At 48.4% G+C, this 16,634-nt stretch overlaps 1 protein-coding gene across 1 annotated transcript; it reads right to left on the bottom strand.

Annotated features, from left to right (window-relative positions):
* Positions 1 to 7,514: 7,514 nt before the first annotated feature.
* Positions 7,515 to 8,783, bottom strand: Cited4 (Cbp/p300 interacting transactivator with Glu/Asp rich carboxy-terminal domain 4). The gene has a single exon (XM_052177230.1). The coding sequence runs from the start codon at positions 8,532 to 8,534 to the stop codon at positions 7,986 to 7,988; it is 549 nt and encodes a 182-aa protein (XP_052033190.1). The 5' UTR covers positions 8,535 to 8,783; the 3' UTR covers positions 7,515 to 7,985.
* Positions 8,784 to 16,634: the final 7,851 nt, after the last annotated feature.

The raw sequence follows: 16,634 nt of genomic DNA, 5'->3' as shown, positions 1-16,634 counted from the left end.
AGCTCTCCGTGAAGCCTAGGTAGACCTCAAACTGGTAATTCTCCTGCCTCAGCCTGCCAATTGCTAGATTACATGTGTGTGCTATCAGACCCAACATTGCCTCCAAATTCAATTAACTCCAATTTTAAATTTTTTTAAAAAATTATTTATGTTTTTATTTATTTGTGTGTGAGAGAGAGAGAGAGAGAAAGAGGAGAGAGAGAGAAAGAGAGAGAGAGAGAGAGAGAGAGAGAGAGAGAGAGAGAGAGAGAGAGAGAGAGAGAGAATGTAAAGGAAGGCATCTCAGGTTGCCAGGTTGATGACAAGCACCTCCACCCACTGAGTCATCCTGCTGGCCCCCAATAGACTTTTTTTAGAAAAATGGAAAGGATCTGGGGAGGCAGGCAGGCTTGTAATCCCAGCACTTGGGAGGCAGAGGCAGGCGGATTTCTGAGTTCGAGACCAGCCTGGTCTACAAAGTGAGTTCCAAGGACAGCCAGGGCTACACAGAGAAACCCTGTCTCAAAAAAACCAAATCCAAAAATCCATTAAAAAAATGGAAAGGGAGATGAAGCATTACTATTTCAATAAGCCATGGAAAAATCAAAACTGTTTTTTGGCTTCAAGGGGGTGGGGGATGTCTTTCTTCCCCTAACTTTAGAACTTAGCACTATTTTACTTCAAACCACACAGAGACGATAAGACACACTTACTCAAAGCACATGGGCTACGAAGGAGGGAGAACTGGTTCTCCAGGAAAACTTTGGGACACCAGGCAAAAGGACTGGATCCTGACGGCCTGAAGGCAGATATCCTCTGAAGAGCTGAAGAGCCGTTTGCTTGGGGCCTGGGTTGCAGCCACTCCTCCCTTTCGCTGGACCTCTTCTCCGAACTGTCCCACCCCCACCCCAGCTCACACAGCGCGGGAAGTCACTATCACACTCAGTCTTATCACTCACCAGGCACTGTGTGAGCACACAGCGGCCGATAGCACCCCGGAGCCCCTGGTCGAGTCTATCTGCATCTGAACATCCTGTAGATTAAAAAGAAAAACAAAACCCCAGAGGCTCAGAGAATGGCAACGTGGCTCCTAATGCGTATATGGAGCTTGGGACCAGAATTTAAACCTGCGTCTGTATGACACCGAGACCCAGGTCTGTCCTTCAACCCCAGCTGCTAGTTAGTTAATATGTATATGTTGTTCTCTGAGACAAAGTCCAGGCAGAAAGAAAGCCCACAGTTGGCTGTGGTGATCCCTGAGGCTGCTGTCTCTGTCTTCAATTCAAAGACGCTCTTGAGAGGAAACTAGAGAGATTTGATAATATGAGAAATTAGCCACTGCCAGGGCTGGGATAGTGTGGCTCAATGGGCAACACATCTGCCACAGAAACAGGGATGGGGGAGCGTGGCCCGGGTCAGGTTAATAACAGTCATATACATAGCCAAGCACAGCCACAAACATCTGTAACCCTCACGTAGGGACCAGAGATGAGGGGTCCCCAGCGGGCCAGCTGCTCTAACCTAAAGGGTGAGCCCCAGGTTTGATGAATTAAATAGTAAGGTGGAGAACAAGTCAGAACGATATCCTACAAAGACCTCCTGATTCCAGATGAGCACACATGCACAGCCTCCGTCACATACATGAGCACACATGTAAATACACACACACACACACACACACATGAGAAAAAGAGAGACTTGATAACTTCCAAAAGGCAAAAGATACCATATTACAATAACCAGTAATAGGTGTGGAAATAATATCTAAATACTCCCAAAGCTTTCACTGTTTAGGTATTTTTAATGATTTCTTTATTTCATCTTACATGTATGAATATTTGCACTATGTATATGCCTGGGGTCATCAGAAGTCACAAGAGCAAGTAAGAGCTCCTGAAACTGGAGTTACTGATGGTTGTGGGCTTTGGGGTGGGTGCTGGGAATCAAACTTGGGTCCCAAAGTGGGGGACCCAAGAGCAGCAAGTGCTTTTAACCACCGAACCCTCTCTCCCCAGTCCCAAGGGCTTAGTATTTAGAATACATGGGGATTTCTCATGCAAGCCGGGCCTAGTGCCACGAGCCTCCTATCCAACTACTGAGAGGGAGTCAGAGGACAGTGAGTTCAAAGCCTGCCTGTGTTACAGGGGGAAGTCAAGGTAAAGTCCAGGGGCTTAGTAAGACCGTACCTCAAGGTAAAAAGAAAAAGAAAACGAAACAATGTTAGGGTGACAGCTCAGCGCAGAGCCTATGGTGTGGAAGGCAGAAGGTTCAAGTCTATGGTATAAAAAGTTCTAAACTATTAAGAAAACTCCACCCAACCCCAACAGAGTCCCCAGATGGTGGTGTGGACAGCAATTCATAGAGAAAGAAATACAAATGGCAACATCTTTAATAATGATCAAATAAATGGAAAGTAAATGACTCTTTCTATGCCCTTAGATAAAGCTTCGACATGTTCTTAATGCGTAGGGTGGCTGAGGGTGTGAGCTGAAGGATTTCTTACACCGAGCTGGCAGTGGGCAAGGTGGAATTGGTTCCATCACTCCAGGAGACATTTTATTTGCACATATCATCAGATCAAGTAATCCCTCTGTTAAGAATTCACCCCGCAGAGCCCTTCCCACAGACAGGATCTTCTGGTAGCATCCTTTTCCTGAGACTCAGCAACCAGCTAGCATTTCTATCACTGGGGGCTGCAGAGGGCAACTGCTCACAATGAAGTTGCCTGGCATGGTGGTGCATTCTTGTAACACGAGCACTCAGGAACCGAGGCAGGAGGATCTCTGCAAACTCCAGATGACTCTGGCTACATAGAGTTCTAAGCCAGCCGTGTTTATAGTATGAGACCCTGTCTGAAGTCAAGAACAGAACAAGCAAATGATGAGACAGAGCCATATTTACTCATTTAGACAGAGGGTGAAAATATACGAAGGGAGAAACCAGTTAAAGAAAATATTAGGGGCTTGGAAATAGTTCATGGTGAAGCACTTGTGTGATAGGCACGAAATCCTGGGCTTGACCTGCAGCACCTCCCAAGCTGGGCGAGGTACGTGCCTATGAGCCCAGCACTTCAGGGCCGAGGCAGGAAGAAGATCAGAAAGTCAAGAGCATCCTCAGTTACTTAGGGAGTCTAAGCCTCACTGAAACAAAAGGGAAATGTTATGATCCCAACTATATAAAAGTGTATTAATGTGTGTGTGTGTGTGTGTGGTATGTACTCAACATAACATAGTCATTTTGCATATGGGAAAGAAAAGCTGGGGGATTTCTGATTTATATTTCCTAAAATGTTGTTGGGAGGAGGTGCTCCCTGGTCTGTGGCTCCGTTTGTGTCCCATCAGTGGCTCTTACTGAGCAGTGCAAAGGGTGGCTGACTAACATCCCAGCGCATCCTCATGGGAAGCGCAAGGTGCCTGTCTGACAGAGAAGACAGACGGAGCTCAGAGTAGCTTTCTGTGATTTTCCTATCTGACAGGGCACACACCGGTGATAGTTCAGTCCCATCATCTTCATGTCATTCCCAAGCTGACTCCATCTCACCCTTTGTTTGAGACAGAGTCTTATGTAGCCCAGGCTGGCTTTGAACTCAGTAAGTAGTCTAGGATGGCCTTGAACTCCTGATCCTCCTGCTTCCAGTTCCCAAGTATTGGGATTACAGGCATGTGCTATCACACCTTTACCTTAAACTCTCAGCCTTCCAGACTCCAAACTGCTCCACAGGGGCTGCTAGGAGTTTTCCATGTGCGACTCTCATCTTGTGCTTCATCTGACCTTAAATCCCAAAGTAAACAGCCCCCCCGAACCCCAACCCAAATCAGCTGGAGGGTGGCAGCTGTGATTGTCTATCCTTAACCTCACCCTAGCCAGGCAGCAGTGCACTGATTTTTAGAATTCATTCATTTAATATTTTTTTATTTTCATGTGCATGGGTGTTTGGCTTGCATGAATGTCTGTGTACCACACGAGTACAGCATCTATGAAGACCAGGAGAAGGCATCAGAGATGGAGTTACAGAGCATCGTGTGTCTCCGTGTGAGTGCAGGGAATTGAACTCAATTCCTCTGAAAGAGTAGCCAGAACCTTACCTCCTTTGCCATCTCTCAGTCCCTCACTGCACCGACTACAGTGTTTTCTCAGGACCCAGCTCGCTCAAGTCCTTGTAACATGTGCCTGTATAGTTGGCGTGACTCCTCTTGCATGGAGAAAGAAAGCAAGTCCTTGGGAGCCTCAGTCACATCTGCATCTCACAGGCACAGAGTGTCAAGCTTGCGCTGAGACTCTGTTCTTTCACTCAGATCTGATTCCTTCACCAGACTCATCCTGGGCATGGGACAGGCCCTGCAGAGCCAGGGTGTGCCTCGGACTAATTCGCTGTGCCCCAGTTTCTTGACCTCTGAAATAGATACGAACTACCCGGGAGGACTCCTGACGGGGTGGGTGGATTCTAAAGCAGAAGTTAGAAGAGAATCAGTGTCTACTGGCCCTCCTTGAGAGTCTCCACCATCCCTGCACACAGTAGGAATGCTGGCGCACGCACTCACTAGGTGTTGACAGTGTCTTTTTGTTGGCACTAATCTTGGCCCAGTGCTTGCAGCACCAAAGTGGCGTGAAGAGTCAGATGAGGGTGGATTAAGGAACTGGTAAGGATCACCCAGTAGTCAGCGAAACCGCTTAAGCTGCCTGGGAGAAGGCTGAGATCAGACTGCTCATTAATTTATTCGGTCATGCCTGTTGGAATGGGGACAACCATGATGGCAGCTCTGTTAGCAAGAACTGACAGTGTGCCATAGACATTCAGGAGTTTTTCTGCTTCCTGGGGATCCCGGCTTACAGCAGTCTCACTGCAGTCTTAAAGCAGTCATACTGACCCTGCTAGGTAGCTAAAGCAGCCTCCTTAAACACGTGACTTCAGCTTTTCACGTGTATGTCTGCGTGTATCCAAGTTATGTGAGGCCAGCAGAGGGTGTTGGAGCCTCTGGACTTGGAGTTAGGTAATTGTGAGCCTCCTGATGTGGGTGCTGGAAACTCTGGTCTTCAGAAAGAGAACCAAGCACTCTTAACTACTGAGCCATCTTTCTGGTTTTTGTTTGTTTGTTTGTTTTGGAGACAGGATCTCTCATGTATTCTAGGTTGGCCTTAACCTCAATATGTAGCCAAGGGTTGGCCCTGAACTCCTGATCTCCCTGCTTCTACCCCCCAAGTGCTGGGATTTTGAAGCTTGCATTAACCTCCACAGCAGCTCTATGGTGGTTATGCTGTTAATTAATACTCCATTTTACAGAGAGGTTCTAGTTGGATGATGATGATGATGATGATGATGATGATGAGATAACTGTGCCACGACTGAGTTCCCAGCCTCCAGGGAGCCTGAACTTAAAGACCTGGGCAGATACTGCCCAGGCAGGAGAATGAGATCCTTAGGACAGAAGGGCAGCAGGCTGCTTTAGGAGGCAGGCTCTCAGGAAGAGATGGAAGCCACCACAGGAAGCCCATGTACTAAGACTCATGGGTGAGGGGACTTTGTCTGAGGTCAGGCAGCTCCTGATACTGTTCTAGAACTGGTTGTATGGTAAGGAGATTCCAAGTGCGTTGCTATTTCTCCTGCAGCTGTCAGGGCCAGGACCTGGTGAGCTGTCTTAGCTCCTCTGTCCATCTGTCTGCTTACCAGCTTGTCAGTGGTCCCTCTTGGGAGGATGATAGGCATTTTGATTGTTTGTGTTTTAATCCTGGGAATTAAAGCAGGACCTTGTACATTCTAGATAGGATCTCTACCTTAAATCTACCAGTTAGCACTCCCTCTCCCCACTTTTTTCTCTTTTGAGACAGGAATATTACCAGGTTAATCTAGAACTCACTGCGTAGCGTAGGCTGACTTCGAACTCAGCAGCCTCAATGCCAGATAGGTGTGGGCCAGCACACATGGCTTGGTGTAGTGATCTTGATTTCCCTTCTACTTGGGAGGCATTGGGAGTTAAACCAACTGCTTATTAACTCCTCCTGAGCTGCTTCCTCACTTACAGAGAGGGTTATTGCCTTGTAAAGTAACAGAGCAAAATTTTTAGCCTCTTTTTATTGGCAGAGAAGCCAAGGCACACAGAAAAGGTAATCAAGGCAGTGTCCAGCCCAGGGCCAAACCTTCCCTATCGAATTGTGGCCCAGGGAACCTGGGTAATGCTGGAGCAAACACAGAACACTCTTAGCTCAAAGGTCTGTCCAGAAGACTCTTTCTTTCCATCTGTCCCAGAAGACCCTGGGGTCTAAGAGTAGCGCTTTATTCATCTACAGAACACTTCCTGTCACCCACATTTTGCCTGGGTTACAGGCATTAGAGCTGGTGCCCACACAGGACACCCTGGGACAACTCACAGCTGCTGGAGTCACCTGCAGGAGCTCTAGCACCTGCAGTCGCTAGAGCAAAGGCCAACGATTTGGAGACAGAGGGCCCAATGCAATGGCCTTGCTCTCTAGAATTTACTGCCTCCTAGAGAATGCACCACTGCCTGACCCTAGCGTTATGGGAAGCATGTTTGACTAGGTCTCTTCCTCCTGGCCTTCAGCCTGTCTTCTAGCCTTTCTCCCACACAGTAGGGGATATTTTCAGAGTCAACAGCAGAGGGTGCACTAGAGATCTGGACTTGAAGGTCAAATCAATCTTGCCAGGCATGGACTAGCACCACACCCCTCGTCTGCAGAATGAGGACTGAGCCGGTCACATAAAGTTGTCATGAAACCATGACATGATCTTCTTGGTCTGTTCCAGATGCTCCTTGTCTTTCCCATAGAGTTCATGAACTGGGATGTGGCCCTCCCTTCAGGCAAGGTCCTGTCCTGTCCCTCAGAACATTTGTCATTCCATCTTGTTGATCCCATCACATGGGCCTCCCTGAAGCTGAAATGACCTCCGCCCCAACCAGCGGAACCTATTCCACCTGTTTTCCAGACAACTCCCTTCCATGTTCCAAGAACAGTCTGGTTCCAGGACTGTCCCTATGGTCCTTTGTGTGCCAACGTGCAGAACAAACATCTCTATAGTTTACAGAGGTGACTGTGAGTCTGTCAGTGTGCTGTAATCATTGCATGGATGAAGTATGAAGTATGTGTGAAGTATGTATGGTTCAATTTCTGCCAACACACACACACACACACACATACACACTCACTCACTCACACACCCCTAGAAAATCATCAAGACCATATCCTTCAAGGAAACCGAAAGGGTAGCGTCATGGGCAAGTGAGATAGTCTCTGTCCAAAGTGAGGATTGCCTGGATCTTCAGGGACCACCCAGTTCCTGGAGCCCTAGTGGCAGGAAATCAAACAGGTTAAGCTATTAACTGGCCAGGCAGCAGCCTGGACCTCTCGGGTTGTGTCATGACAATTGCACAACTCTCAAGACATTTTTCAAAAGAAAATCAAGTTTCTTGTTCTTGTTGGGGTTGGAAGCCTCAGTTCCACTTTGGGCCTCTAACAGTCTCCGGCTTTTTGCAAGTTACAGGTATTTGAGAGGAGATGGAAAGGAAATGGAAACTCAAAACTGTAAAGCAACCCAGTTTTATTTTGGTTTTAGAGGCCACCTGGAGCATGGCTCCACTCTGCAGGGGTTAGGTATAAAAACCTTCCCTCCGCTGGGCCAGAGGCCCAGGAAGGTAGGGGGTCCCAGGAGATGGCTCCCTAGACCCAATCCGGTTAGTGGGCTGCACGAGAAGGAAGGTCAGACAGAGGTTTGCAATGAATGGCTCAGATTGGGGTAAGGGGGTGGGAAGAGGACACAGATTTCAAGAATATGGAATCCGAAGGCTGGTTCAGTTCCCTCCATTAGACCGCTGAGGCTTGGGTATGAGAAGCAAGACCCAACTGTCATCCAGTAGGAGGCAGGGCCTGGAGGCAAGGCAGGTGTCCACGGCTGGAGGCGTCTCGGCGCGTAAACCCCGCGCCTCCACCCTCACGGAGGGTGTGTGCGGGCCGGGCCACCGGGCACAGAGTCCCGCGTCTCTCGGAGGTGGCGCTCAACAGCTCACCGAGCCGGCGGCCGGAGCTGACCCCAGGTCTGAGAAGCAATCGAACTCGCTCTGGCCGAGGAAGAGCTCGGGCAGCTCCCGTACACGGTGCAGCCCGAGCTCGAGTTCCAGCGACGTCAGCGCCTCCTCGTCGATGAGCTCCGCGTCCATGCAGCCCAGGGCGGGCGGCGGCGGCGGTGGCGGCAGCGGGGCTGTAGCTCCAGGCGCCGGCTGCAGAGGTGAGGGCCCTCCGGCGGCTGCCGGGGGCGCCGGGATGCGGCCCGGGGACGGTGTGGCCGCAGACTGCAGGTGCGTGCTACCGGCGCCCGGCGACTGCGAGACTGGGAAGGGCTGGAAAGACACCGGCGATCCGAAGGAGCCGTATGCCAGGGTCCCGGGTGGCGGCGGCGGTCCCAGAGGAGTCCCCCGCGGCCGCAGACCGCTGTCCATGCCCGGGCCTGGGTATGGCTGCAGAGTCCGGGGCGCATGCGGGCCGTGGCCGTGCGGCGGCACCTGTAGCAGGCAGTAACCCTCGGCGAGCATCAGGTGGTCGGCCATGGCAGCTGGAGGACAGTCAGGGCACGACCCGGGTCTCGGCCAACGGCTCCTCTTGGGCGGGAGACCCGGGCACCGTGCAGTCCCCGCAACACAGCCAGGCAGAGGAAGAACAAATCGGATTCGTTCACTGTCTCACCCGGGTCTCTGGGATCTCCTCTTTTCTGCGCTGCCCCCACGGCAGTAGTTGCAGGCCGCAAAAGAACCAAACAGCTCAGGGGTTCGCAGGCTTTCGCTCAGTGCCGCAGAGTCTGGCGATTTCTTATACCAAGAGGCGGGATCGCCACGCCCCCGTCTGTCATTGGCTGGATGAATCCCTTTTGGGCGGGTCGTGCACCCATCCAAGAAGGCATCGGCCCCGCCTCCTACCAGAGCTCCGCCCTTTGGGCCTCCAAGGGCGTCCCGGGTTGCAGGCGCCTTGGTGGGGCTGGGTGGTTGACATTTTTCTGGGACTTGGTCAGGCCTTCGAGGTACTGCTTAGTGGGGGTTTGGGAGTAGCTTGAATTAGCCAGAAGACAGGTGAGCGGGCCAGTTCCTGGAGCTTCAGGATCTTGGGGTCCACTCAACTTACTAATTTTTCAGACTGAGCCTCAGAGGCAGAAGAGATTTCCTGGAAGCACACAGTAAAGCCTTTAAAGATTCAAACCCGGAACTTTGTATTGCACTTCAGCTCAGCGAAGCAGTGTCCTTTGGAGAGGTCAGCTCTCTGTTCCTACAATCCTCAGGGAGCCAATTGCTCCTTCTCTGGTTCACACTGTGCTGTCTGTTGAAGCTTGTCCCGAGTTGTTATTAAAGTAATTTATGGGCATGTCTCCTGAAGGACTTGTTCATCTTCTTACCCTCAGCACTTGGCCCACAGCCTGGTCCAGAGCTGGCTTTCTGTAAAAGTGGAATGAATGAGCGAATGATGGCGTGAATTGCAGCTCATTCACCAAACTGTGGCTTCTTCCTCCGTAGGATGCTGGCAAGGGCGGCAGAGACCACACGAGCTTATGGTGAAGGTTAGCCGAGGCTGTGTGTGTGTGTATGCGCGCGTGCGCGCGCGTGTGTGTGTGTGTGTGTGTGTGTGTGTGTATGTGTGTACAGAGCCCTCCATAGTGCCTGGCACATACATATGCAAATGTTCCTTAATTGAGTGAAAGGCTGGATATAGGGCTGGCTCTAAAGATCATCCAATGGTCTTTAAATCCAAAGCTTCTTTGAATCACAATAATCCTAACTTGGAATTTTAGAGGGCTCTACATTCTACAAACACCTTTCTGGGGTTGGGTATGAATTTTTAGCCCTGTTTTGCAGATAAGATGATTCAGGCACCAAAGGACAAAATGGCTATGCAGAGGCCCTATGCAGAAAGTTATTCCTCTATGTGACAAGCTCTTTGAGTCACAGGCATGGGGACAGTTGTTTCCTGGAGCCTTGACTTATGCCTGTTGGCTCTCCCCTCTTTTGGCTCCCCTCCCCCTGCAGCAGCCTCTGGGCTTCCTGGAACTTGGTTTATCTAGCTGGTGTGGAGGGGAGAAGTTTACAAGTGGAGCTCAAAGGCACATGTTCTAATCATAGCTCTGCCACCCGCAGGCGTGTGACCCTTAGCTGTTGGGAGGATGGGGTGGGGGGACATCACTTGATTCCATAGGGCCTCAGCTTTCCGATGTGAAATTTGGTGGTCCTTGCCTGGGTGCCCAAGAGCATGTGGGAGAGTCACAATTTTTTTCCCCTTCTTCAGCCTGGTGTAATGAAATCCTTGGGCTATCTCTTTTTCTCCAGATAAGGCTCTACACAGAAATTCTTAAACCTGACTGGACCTCTGTCTCATCTGGGGCTTGCATAGTTAGGGGGAACCCTAACCTCTGACTCAGAAGGTTAACACCGAGACATTTATTTATTTATTTATTTATTTATTTATTTACTTATTTACTTATTTATCTATTTATTTATTTTAGACAGAGCCTTGCTATGCAACCCAGGCTGGTCTTGAAGTTGACATTCCTGTGCTTCTGCCTCCCTAGTGCTTGTACTGTGGGTGGTTTTGAATCATAAGACTATGTTTTTAAAAAAATCACCCTGACATAGCTGGTCTGAGGACACCATCGTTTGGCAGTGGTTATATCACAAGACAGTTTCCCTTTTAGAAAATGTGTGTGTGTGTGAATAGTGCTTTAAAAAGTTCTCTAATCTGGGGCTGGAGAAATGGCTCAGCACTTAAGAGAGCTTGCTCTTCCTCCGATGGCCTGGATTTGGTTCGCACTGTCCACACTGGGTAGCTCACAACCACCTTAATTCTAGCTTCATGTGATCCAATAGCTTCTTTTTAACTCTTGTGAGTACCCACATACATGTCACACACACACATACATGCCATATACACACACAAATCAAATATGATTTTTTTGAAGTTCAGTCAATTTGCGACTTTCAAACTTTCAAGGTCATGAAATTTTCTGAGAATCTAATGGAAGCTGCAGACATCATGGCCACAGCACAACTGCGCACGTGTCAGGTTAATGCATTAACTCACTGGGGGAACTGTGGAGGAGGCTACTTCCATAAAGGGCTTGCTATACAAACTTGGGGGTTTGAGTTTGGATTCCCAGCACCCACATAAAAAGCCGAGAGTGGTATCATGCTCTTATAACCATGGTGCAGTAGAGGTGGATCAAGGAGAACTTTGGAGCCTGCTGGCCAGCCAGACTGACCTAATCTGCAAACCCCAGATTCAGGGAGAGACCCTGTCTCAAAAAGTAAGGTGTGTGTGTGTGGGTGTGTGTGGTGCAGTCTAGAGATGGCTCAGAAGTAAGGTGCTTACAGCCAAGCCTGACAGCTTAAGTTCGATCCCTGGGACTCCTATGGTAGACGGAGAGAATCAACTTCCAAAAGTTGTTCCTTGACCTCCATATGTGCACATGTGCATCATGGCACATACGCATACACACACACACACACACACACACATGCACACACACACACATGTAAATAAATACATACAAAAATATAGGGAGACACCAGGCTTCATACTCTGGCTTCTGCATCATTGTTCACAGTGAACACACATTTGAACACATATGCATACATATAACACACACATGCACACAAATCTATTAGATACTTGGAGACATACAGTAAAAAACAAAATAAATAAAATGAGGCCCTACGTGCTAGAAAGTGACAGGCAGCACGGGCTCCGTGAGAAATGTAAGGGACAATAGCATTCAGGAGAGGAGGACGCGGTGCAGATTTCACGGGGGAGTCAGAGCTGTGGGAATAAGCCTCACTGAGACTGCGAGGTGGGGCGGAGGTTGGAAAAAGTGTCACAGCTCACGGCTGTGATCCTGTCACACGGACGCTGAGGCAGGAGGATGGGGGAGTGTTCAAGGCCAGCATGGGCTGTAGTGTGAGACCCTATCTCAACAAAACAGAAGAGGGCATGAACAAAGGAGAGGAAAGAGGAAGGGCTGTCAGCGCATGGTGCCTGGGGGAGGAGCCTCCACGCAGTCATGATGTCGTCTTTGGCATCTGAACTCTCGGACGTCATGCCTGCTTGTATGTTTGCATGCCTGGTATTCCTGGAAGTCAGAAGAGGGCTTCAGATCCCCTGGATTTGGAAGGAGTTAAGAACAGTTATAAGTCACTATTTGGCCACTGGGAATTGAACCTAGTTCATTTATAAGAACAATAAATGCTCTTAACCAATGGGCCATCTCTTCAACCCCAACTTTGGGAATTTTAAATTGAAGATACTCAAGTCTATGCAAATATTCCAAAATCGAATGAAGTCCAAAATCTGAAGCATTTCTGATCCCAAGCATGTCAGATACTCAACTTGTTCCCATTTCACAGAGGAGGAAAGTAGAGGGACAAGTCAACCTCACTCAGCTATTGGTGGAGAAGGGAACATGGTGCTCCTGTCCCCATCCTGTGGCCACCTAGGAGTGTTTGTCTTTCCCTTGTTGCCAGCGTGCCTGAAGGTCCAGGCCCACAGTTCAGTGGCTTGCTCTGCCCGGAATGCTGTCTCCTCCCCTAGGTCAGCTTGGCTAGTGCCCCACCCACTCTGTCTTCACTCTGTTATGACTGCTCTTTTCCTAGTTAATTTCAGTGGTTCCCTGGTGTGTCCACAAGTTCTTTGACATTCCTGCCTTCAATTCCCCTCTCACTGAATGTGGAAGCAGAGAAGGTGTGATTCACTTCTCAGGAGTACAACAGTGCTTAAGATGCTTCTACCCCTAAGGCAGGAAAGGTGTGCCTGCCTCCTCTTCCATTTCCCCCTCCTCCCTTTCCTCTTCCTCTTCCTCCTCTTCCTTCTCCTCTTTGAATGATGTCTCACAGCCCAGGTTGGTCTTAAATTTGCTATTTAGCTGAGGATAGCCTTCAATTCCAATGTTCATGTCACTGCCTCCCAAGTATCTTGGTTAGAGTTGTGTGCTGCCACATCTGGCTTTGGCTTTCTCTTGAAACAACCCCATGCTCTGGGAGAAGTGGAAACACTCAAGTAACTAAGGAAAGGCCCACAGGACAAGGAACCACGGCTTCCCACCAACAACCAACCTGGCTGCCTTTTGCCAGCCTTTGTAAATAAATGTTTGTCAGCCATCTTGGATGGGGACTCCCAACTCCAATCAAGCTTGGAGTTTAAATGTATTTATATATTATGTATTATTTTGTTTAAATGTATTTATTTATTATATGTAAGTACACTGTAGCTGTCTTCAGACACTCCAGAAGAGGGCATCAGATCTCATTACGGATGGTTGTGAGCCACCATGTGGTTGCTGGGATTTGAACTTGGGACCTTTGATATAGCAGTCAGTGCTCTTAACTGCTGAGCCATCTCTCCAGCCTCCCCCCAACCAAGCTTTTAAATGTCTTCACCCCTGTATACTGTTTATAACCTCATGAGAGACCCAGATTCAAGTGATTTTTGAATTCCTGACTCCCAGTAGTGGAGATATCAGATGTGTGGGTTTTGCATTGCTAAGTGTTGGGGCAGTGCATTAAATGGCAAGAGAACCACTATATTAATAAGGCACTTTGTCTCTGTTCCATTTCTGGAAAGGGATTCACCTTGCTCTAATTTTTTTTAAAGCATTTGCATCCGAACACACTACACTGTTCATTATTTATTGTCTAAGTGCTTATAGCTCTACCATATGCATTCCAGCTCCATAAAAGTAGGAGGTTAGCCATTTCATTTAGGCGCCTAAAACATTTAATTTTTTTAAGTGCCTGACATTTCATTAAATATAAAATATTATCAACGTAAGAAGTTCTTATCCCCCCCAACCTGTGTGTCTTCAAATGAATAAAATATGGTTTTAAGTGCTTTGAGCATTCCAATCAGAACAAGAATGGCATGATGACTCACACCACGGTGGCTCACACCACGGTGGCTCACACCACGGTGGCTCACACCATGGTGACTCACACCTGAGAGCCTCAGCTCTCAGGAAGCAGAGGCAGGAGGACCAAGAGCTCAAGAGTCAGGCCAGTGTGGGCTACATAGTGACTCTCTGATTTTTTAAAAACGTTGATTCTGGGCAGTGGTGACCAACACCTTTAATCCCAGCACCTGAGAGGCCAAGGCAGGAGGATCTCTATGAGTCTGAAGCCAGCCTGGTCTACAGAGTGAGTTTCAGAAAGCCTAAGGTATAAAGAGAAACCCTGTCTCAAGAAAAAAAAAAGTAGGTGGAATCATCTAGAGTAAGAAATCCGCAGAGGCACAGTGTAGATCTCTGGTTACCAGGGGCTGGGGCTGTGAGAATGGGGGTGAGGTTTTCTTCTGGCATGGTGAAATGCTTTGCTCGTTAGATATGGATACTGGCTGCAGAACAGAGTGAATCTGTTAAATGCCATAGAATTCTTCCCTCTAAAGTGGTTCATTTCATGTTATGCAACTTCCATCTTAATTGGGAAACAGAACATACCACCCACTGCCAGCCAAGCCCTGCATGGATTCAGCCAGTATCATCTTCTGCATTTCCTCTTTTCCAGCTGGGGAAGGGAATGCGAAGAGGAGTGGCGGCTATCTTTCAAACCTGAGGACAGATGATGATGATGATGGTGAAGGTGATGATGATGATGATGATGAGGAGAAGTAAGAGGGGGAGGGGAAGGAGAAGGAGAAGGAGGAGGAGACAGCAACAATAACAACTAATGCTTAAGGAACACTTACTGTGCACTTGAGCTCTTTACAGATATTTGTTCACTTAACGTTCATGACAACCCTATGAGAAAGGTGCTGTTATCCCCATTTTGTAGATGAGAAAACTGGTACAGAAAAGAAGAGGCATGACCCATGCTAAGGATAGCAATGTGGAGTCTAGTTGGAACCTAGTACCATGGAACCTCTAGAGCAGCCCAAGGTTCTTTGGGAAGTAGAGAGGACTGTGAGGTCCTGCTGCCCAGCAGGGACTCATTGCTCTAATAGTGTAAAGTATGCAGAGCAAAAGCAAAGTGGGCTTTGCTAACCAGGGGCACAGGGAAATAGTGGTTGTGCAGAGCAAGCATTGGGAAGAGCCAGGCACTGGTGCAAGGCTAGAATAATGAGCATTTGTGTTTAGGGGATGGGGCAGATCTCAAAGGGTGAAGGTGTGTGATGCTGAAGATACCCATGTATTGCTGCCTGGGCTTCTCACTATAACCCAGGAAGAGAAACAGCTGGAGAGTTCCACACGTTTAACAGAAAAGAACTGAGCATCCGAGAGGCATTGCCCAGTTAGCAAGGGTACGGGTGGGACTTGAGCCTGGCTCTTCTAACTTCTGACCCACACTTATCTGCTAGATAAAGATGGCCATGGCCACCCTGACGCCTTACGGCAGTGTTGCCCAACCTGTGGTTCACGACCCCCTTGGCAGGGTAGGGTGGGGGAGCATTGAGCAAACTTTCACAGGAATCACATATCAGATATCCTGCGTGCCAGAGATCTGTATTACAGTTCATAACAGTAGCAAACTGACAGCTATGAAGTAGCTGCAAAAATAATTTTATGGTTGGGGGTCACCACAGCATGAGGAACTGTATTAAAGGGTCTCAGAATTAGGAAAGTTGAGAACTGTTGCCTTAGGGGAAAGGGAGCCACAGAAAGGGTCCGAGCAGAGAAGTGTACCCCTACTAGAATGTTCTCTCTTGCTAGAGGACGGGATGGGGTGGGTGTGAGAATTGCTGAGGCATGATGACAGACTCATGCATTCATTCGCTTATTGATTCCTTCGTTCAAAGATACATTCTGAACTCATACTGATTGCCAACCACTCCCTACCACAATGGAACACACAACTAAGTGACAATCCCCAACATTGCAGGAACTGGGTGTGGCTGTGGTACATACCTGTAATTTCAGCATTTGGAGGTAAAAGCAGGAGGATCAGATGTTTAGGGTCATCCTTGGCTACATATTAAGTTTGAGGTTTATTTGAGTTTCATTACATAAATAAATGAATAAATAAATAAATAAATAAATTTACATAAATAAAAGACCCTGTCTAAAACAATGGAGGAAAGACTGGGGAAGAAGGGAAGTGGCTCTGGTGAAATGAGAGAGAGCTGGCTGTGGTGATTTGAATGGGAATGGCTTCCACGTGTCATGTGTGAGTACATGGTCCCCGTAGGCAGAACTGTTTGGGAAGGATTAGGAGGTGTGGTCTTGTTAGAGGAGGCGTGTCACTGGGGTGAACTTTGAGGTTTTAAAAGACTGGCTCCATTTTGAGTTTGCTCTCTCTGCCTCCTGTCTTTGGGTTAAGATGTGAGCTCTCCCCTGATCCTACTACCATGCCTTTGTTTTACCATTGTGGACTTTAATCTTCTAGAACCATAAGCCAAATTAAACATTTTCTGTTGTTAAGTCACCTTGGTCATGATATTTTGTCATAGCTATAGAAAAGCAACTACAGTGGCATTGTGCTGAATTCTGAGGGAGAGAGGGAACCAATTCTGCCAAGAACAGAGGAACAGATCCTAGGCCAAGGAGTACTGTGTGCAGAAGAGCTCTGGAGGGAGGGAGCTGGCAGGTTGGAAGTCCTAAAGAAGGCTCAGTAGGAGAGGCTGCTGAGTCCAAGCCAATGCTCAGATGGGCAAGCAAGGGTCAAACTGTGAGTTCAGGTCAGGGAACACGT

The sequence above is a fragment of the Apodemus sylvaticus genome, chromosome 3, assembly GCF_947179515.1.
Source record: "Apodemus sylvaticus chromosome 3, mApoSyl1.1, whole genome shotgun sequence".
Taxonomy (NCBI): Eukaryota; Metazoa; Chordata; class Mammalia; order Rodentia; family Muridae; genus Apodemus; species Apodemus sylvaticus.
Note: the sequence above shows the minus strand (reverse complement) of the source record. Positions and strands in the feature narration are given on the sequence as shown.

What these genes read in the sequence shown, in the direction of transcription:
- Cited4 (XM_052177230.1), bottom strand. Translation starts at nt 8,534, where the DNA reads ATGGCCGACCACCTGATGCTCGCCGAGGGTTACTGCCTGCTACAGGTG.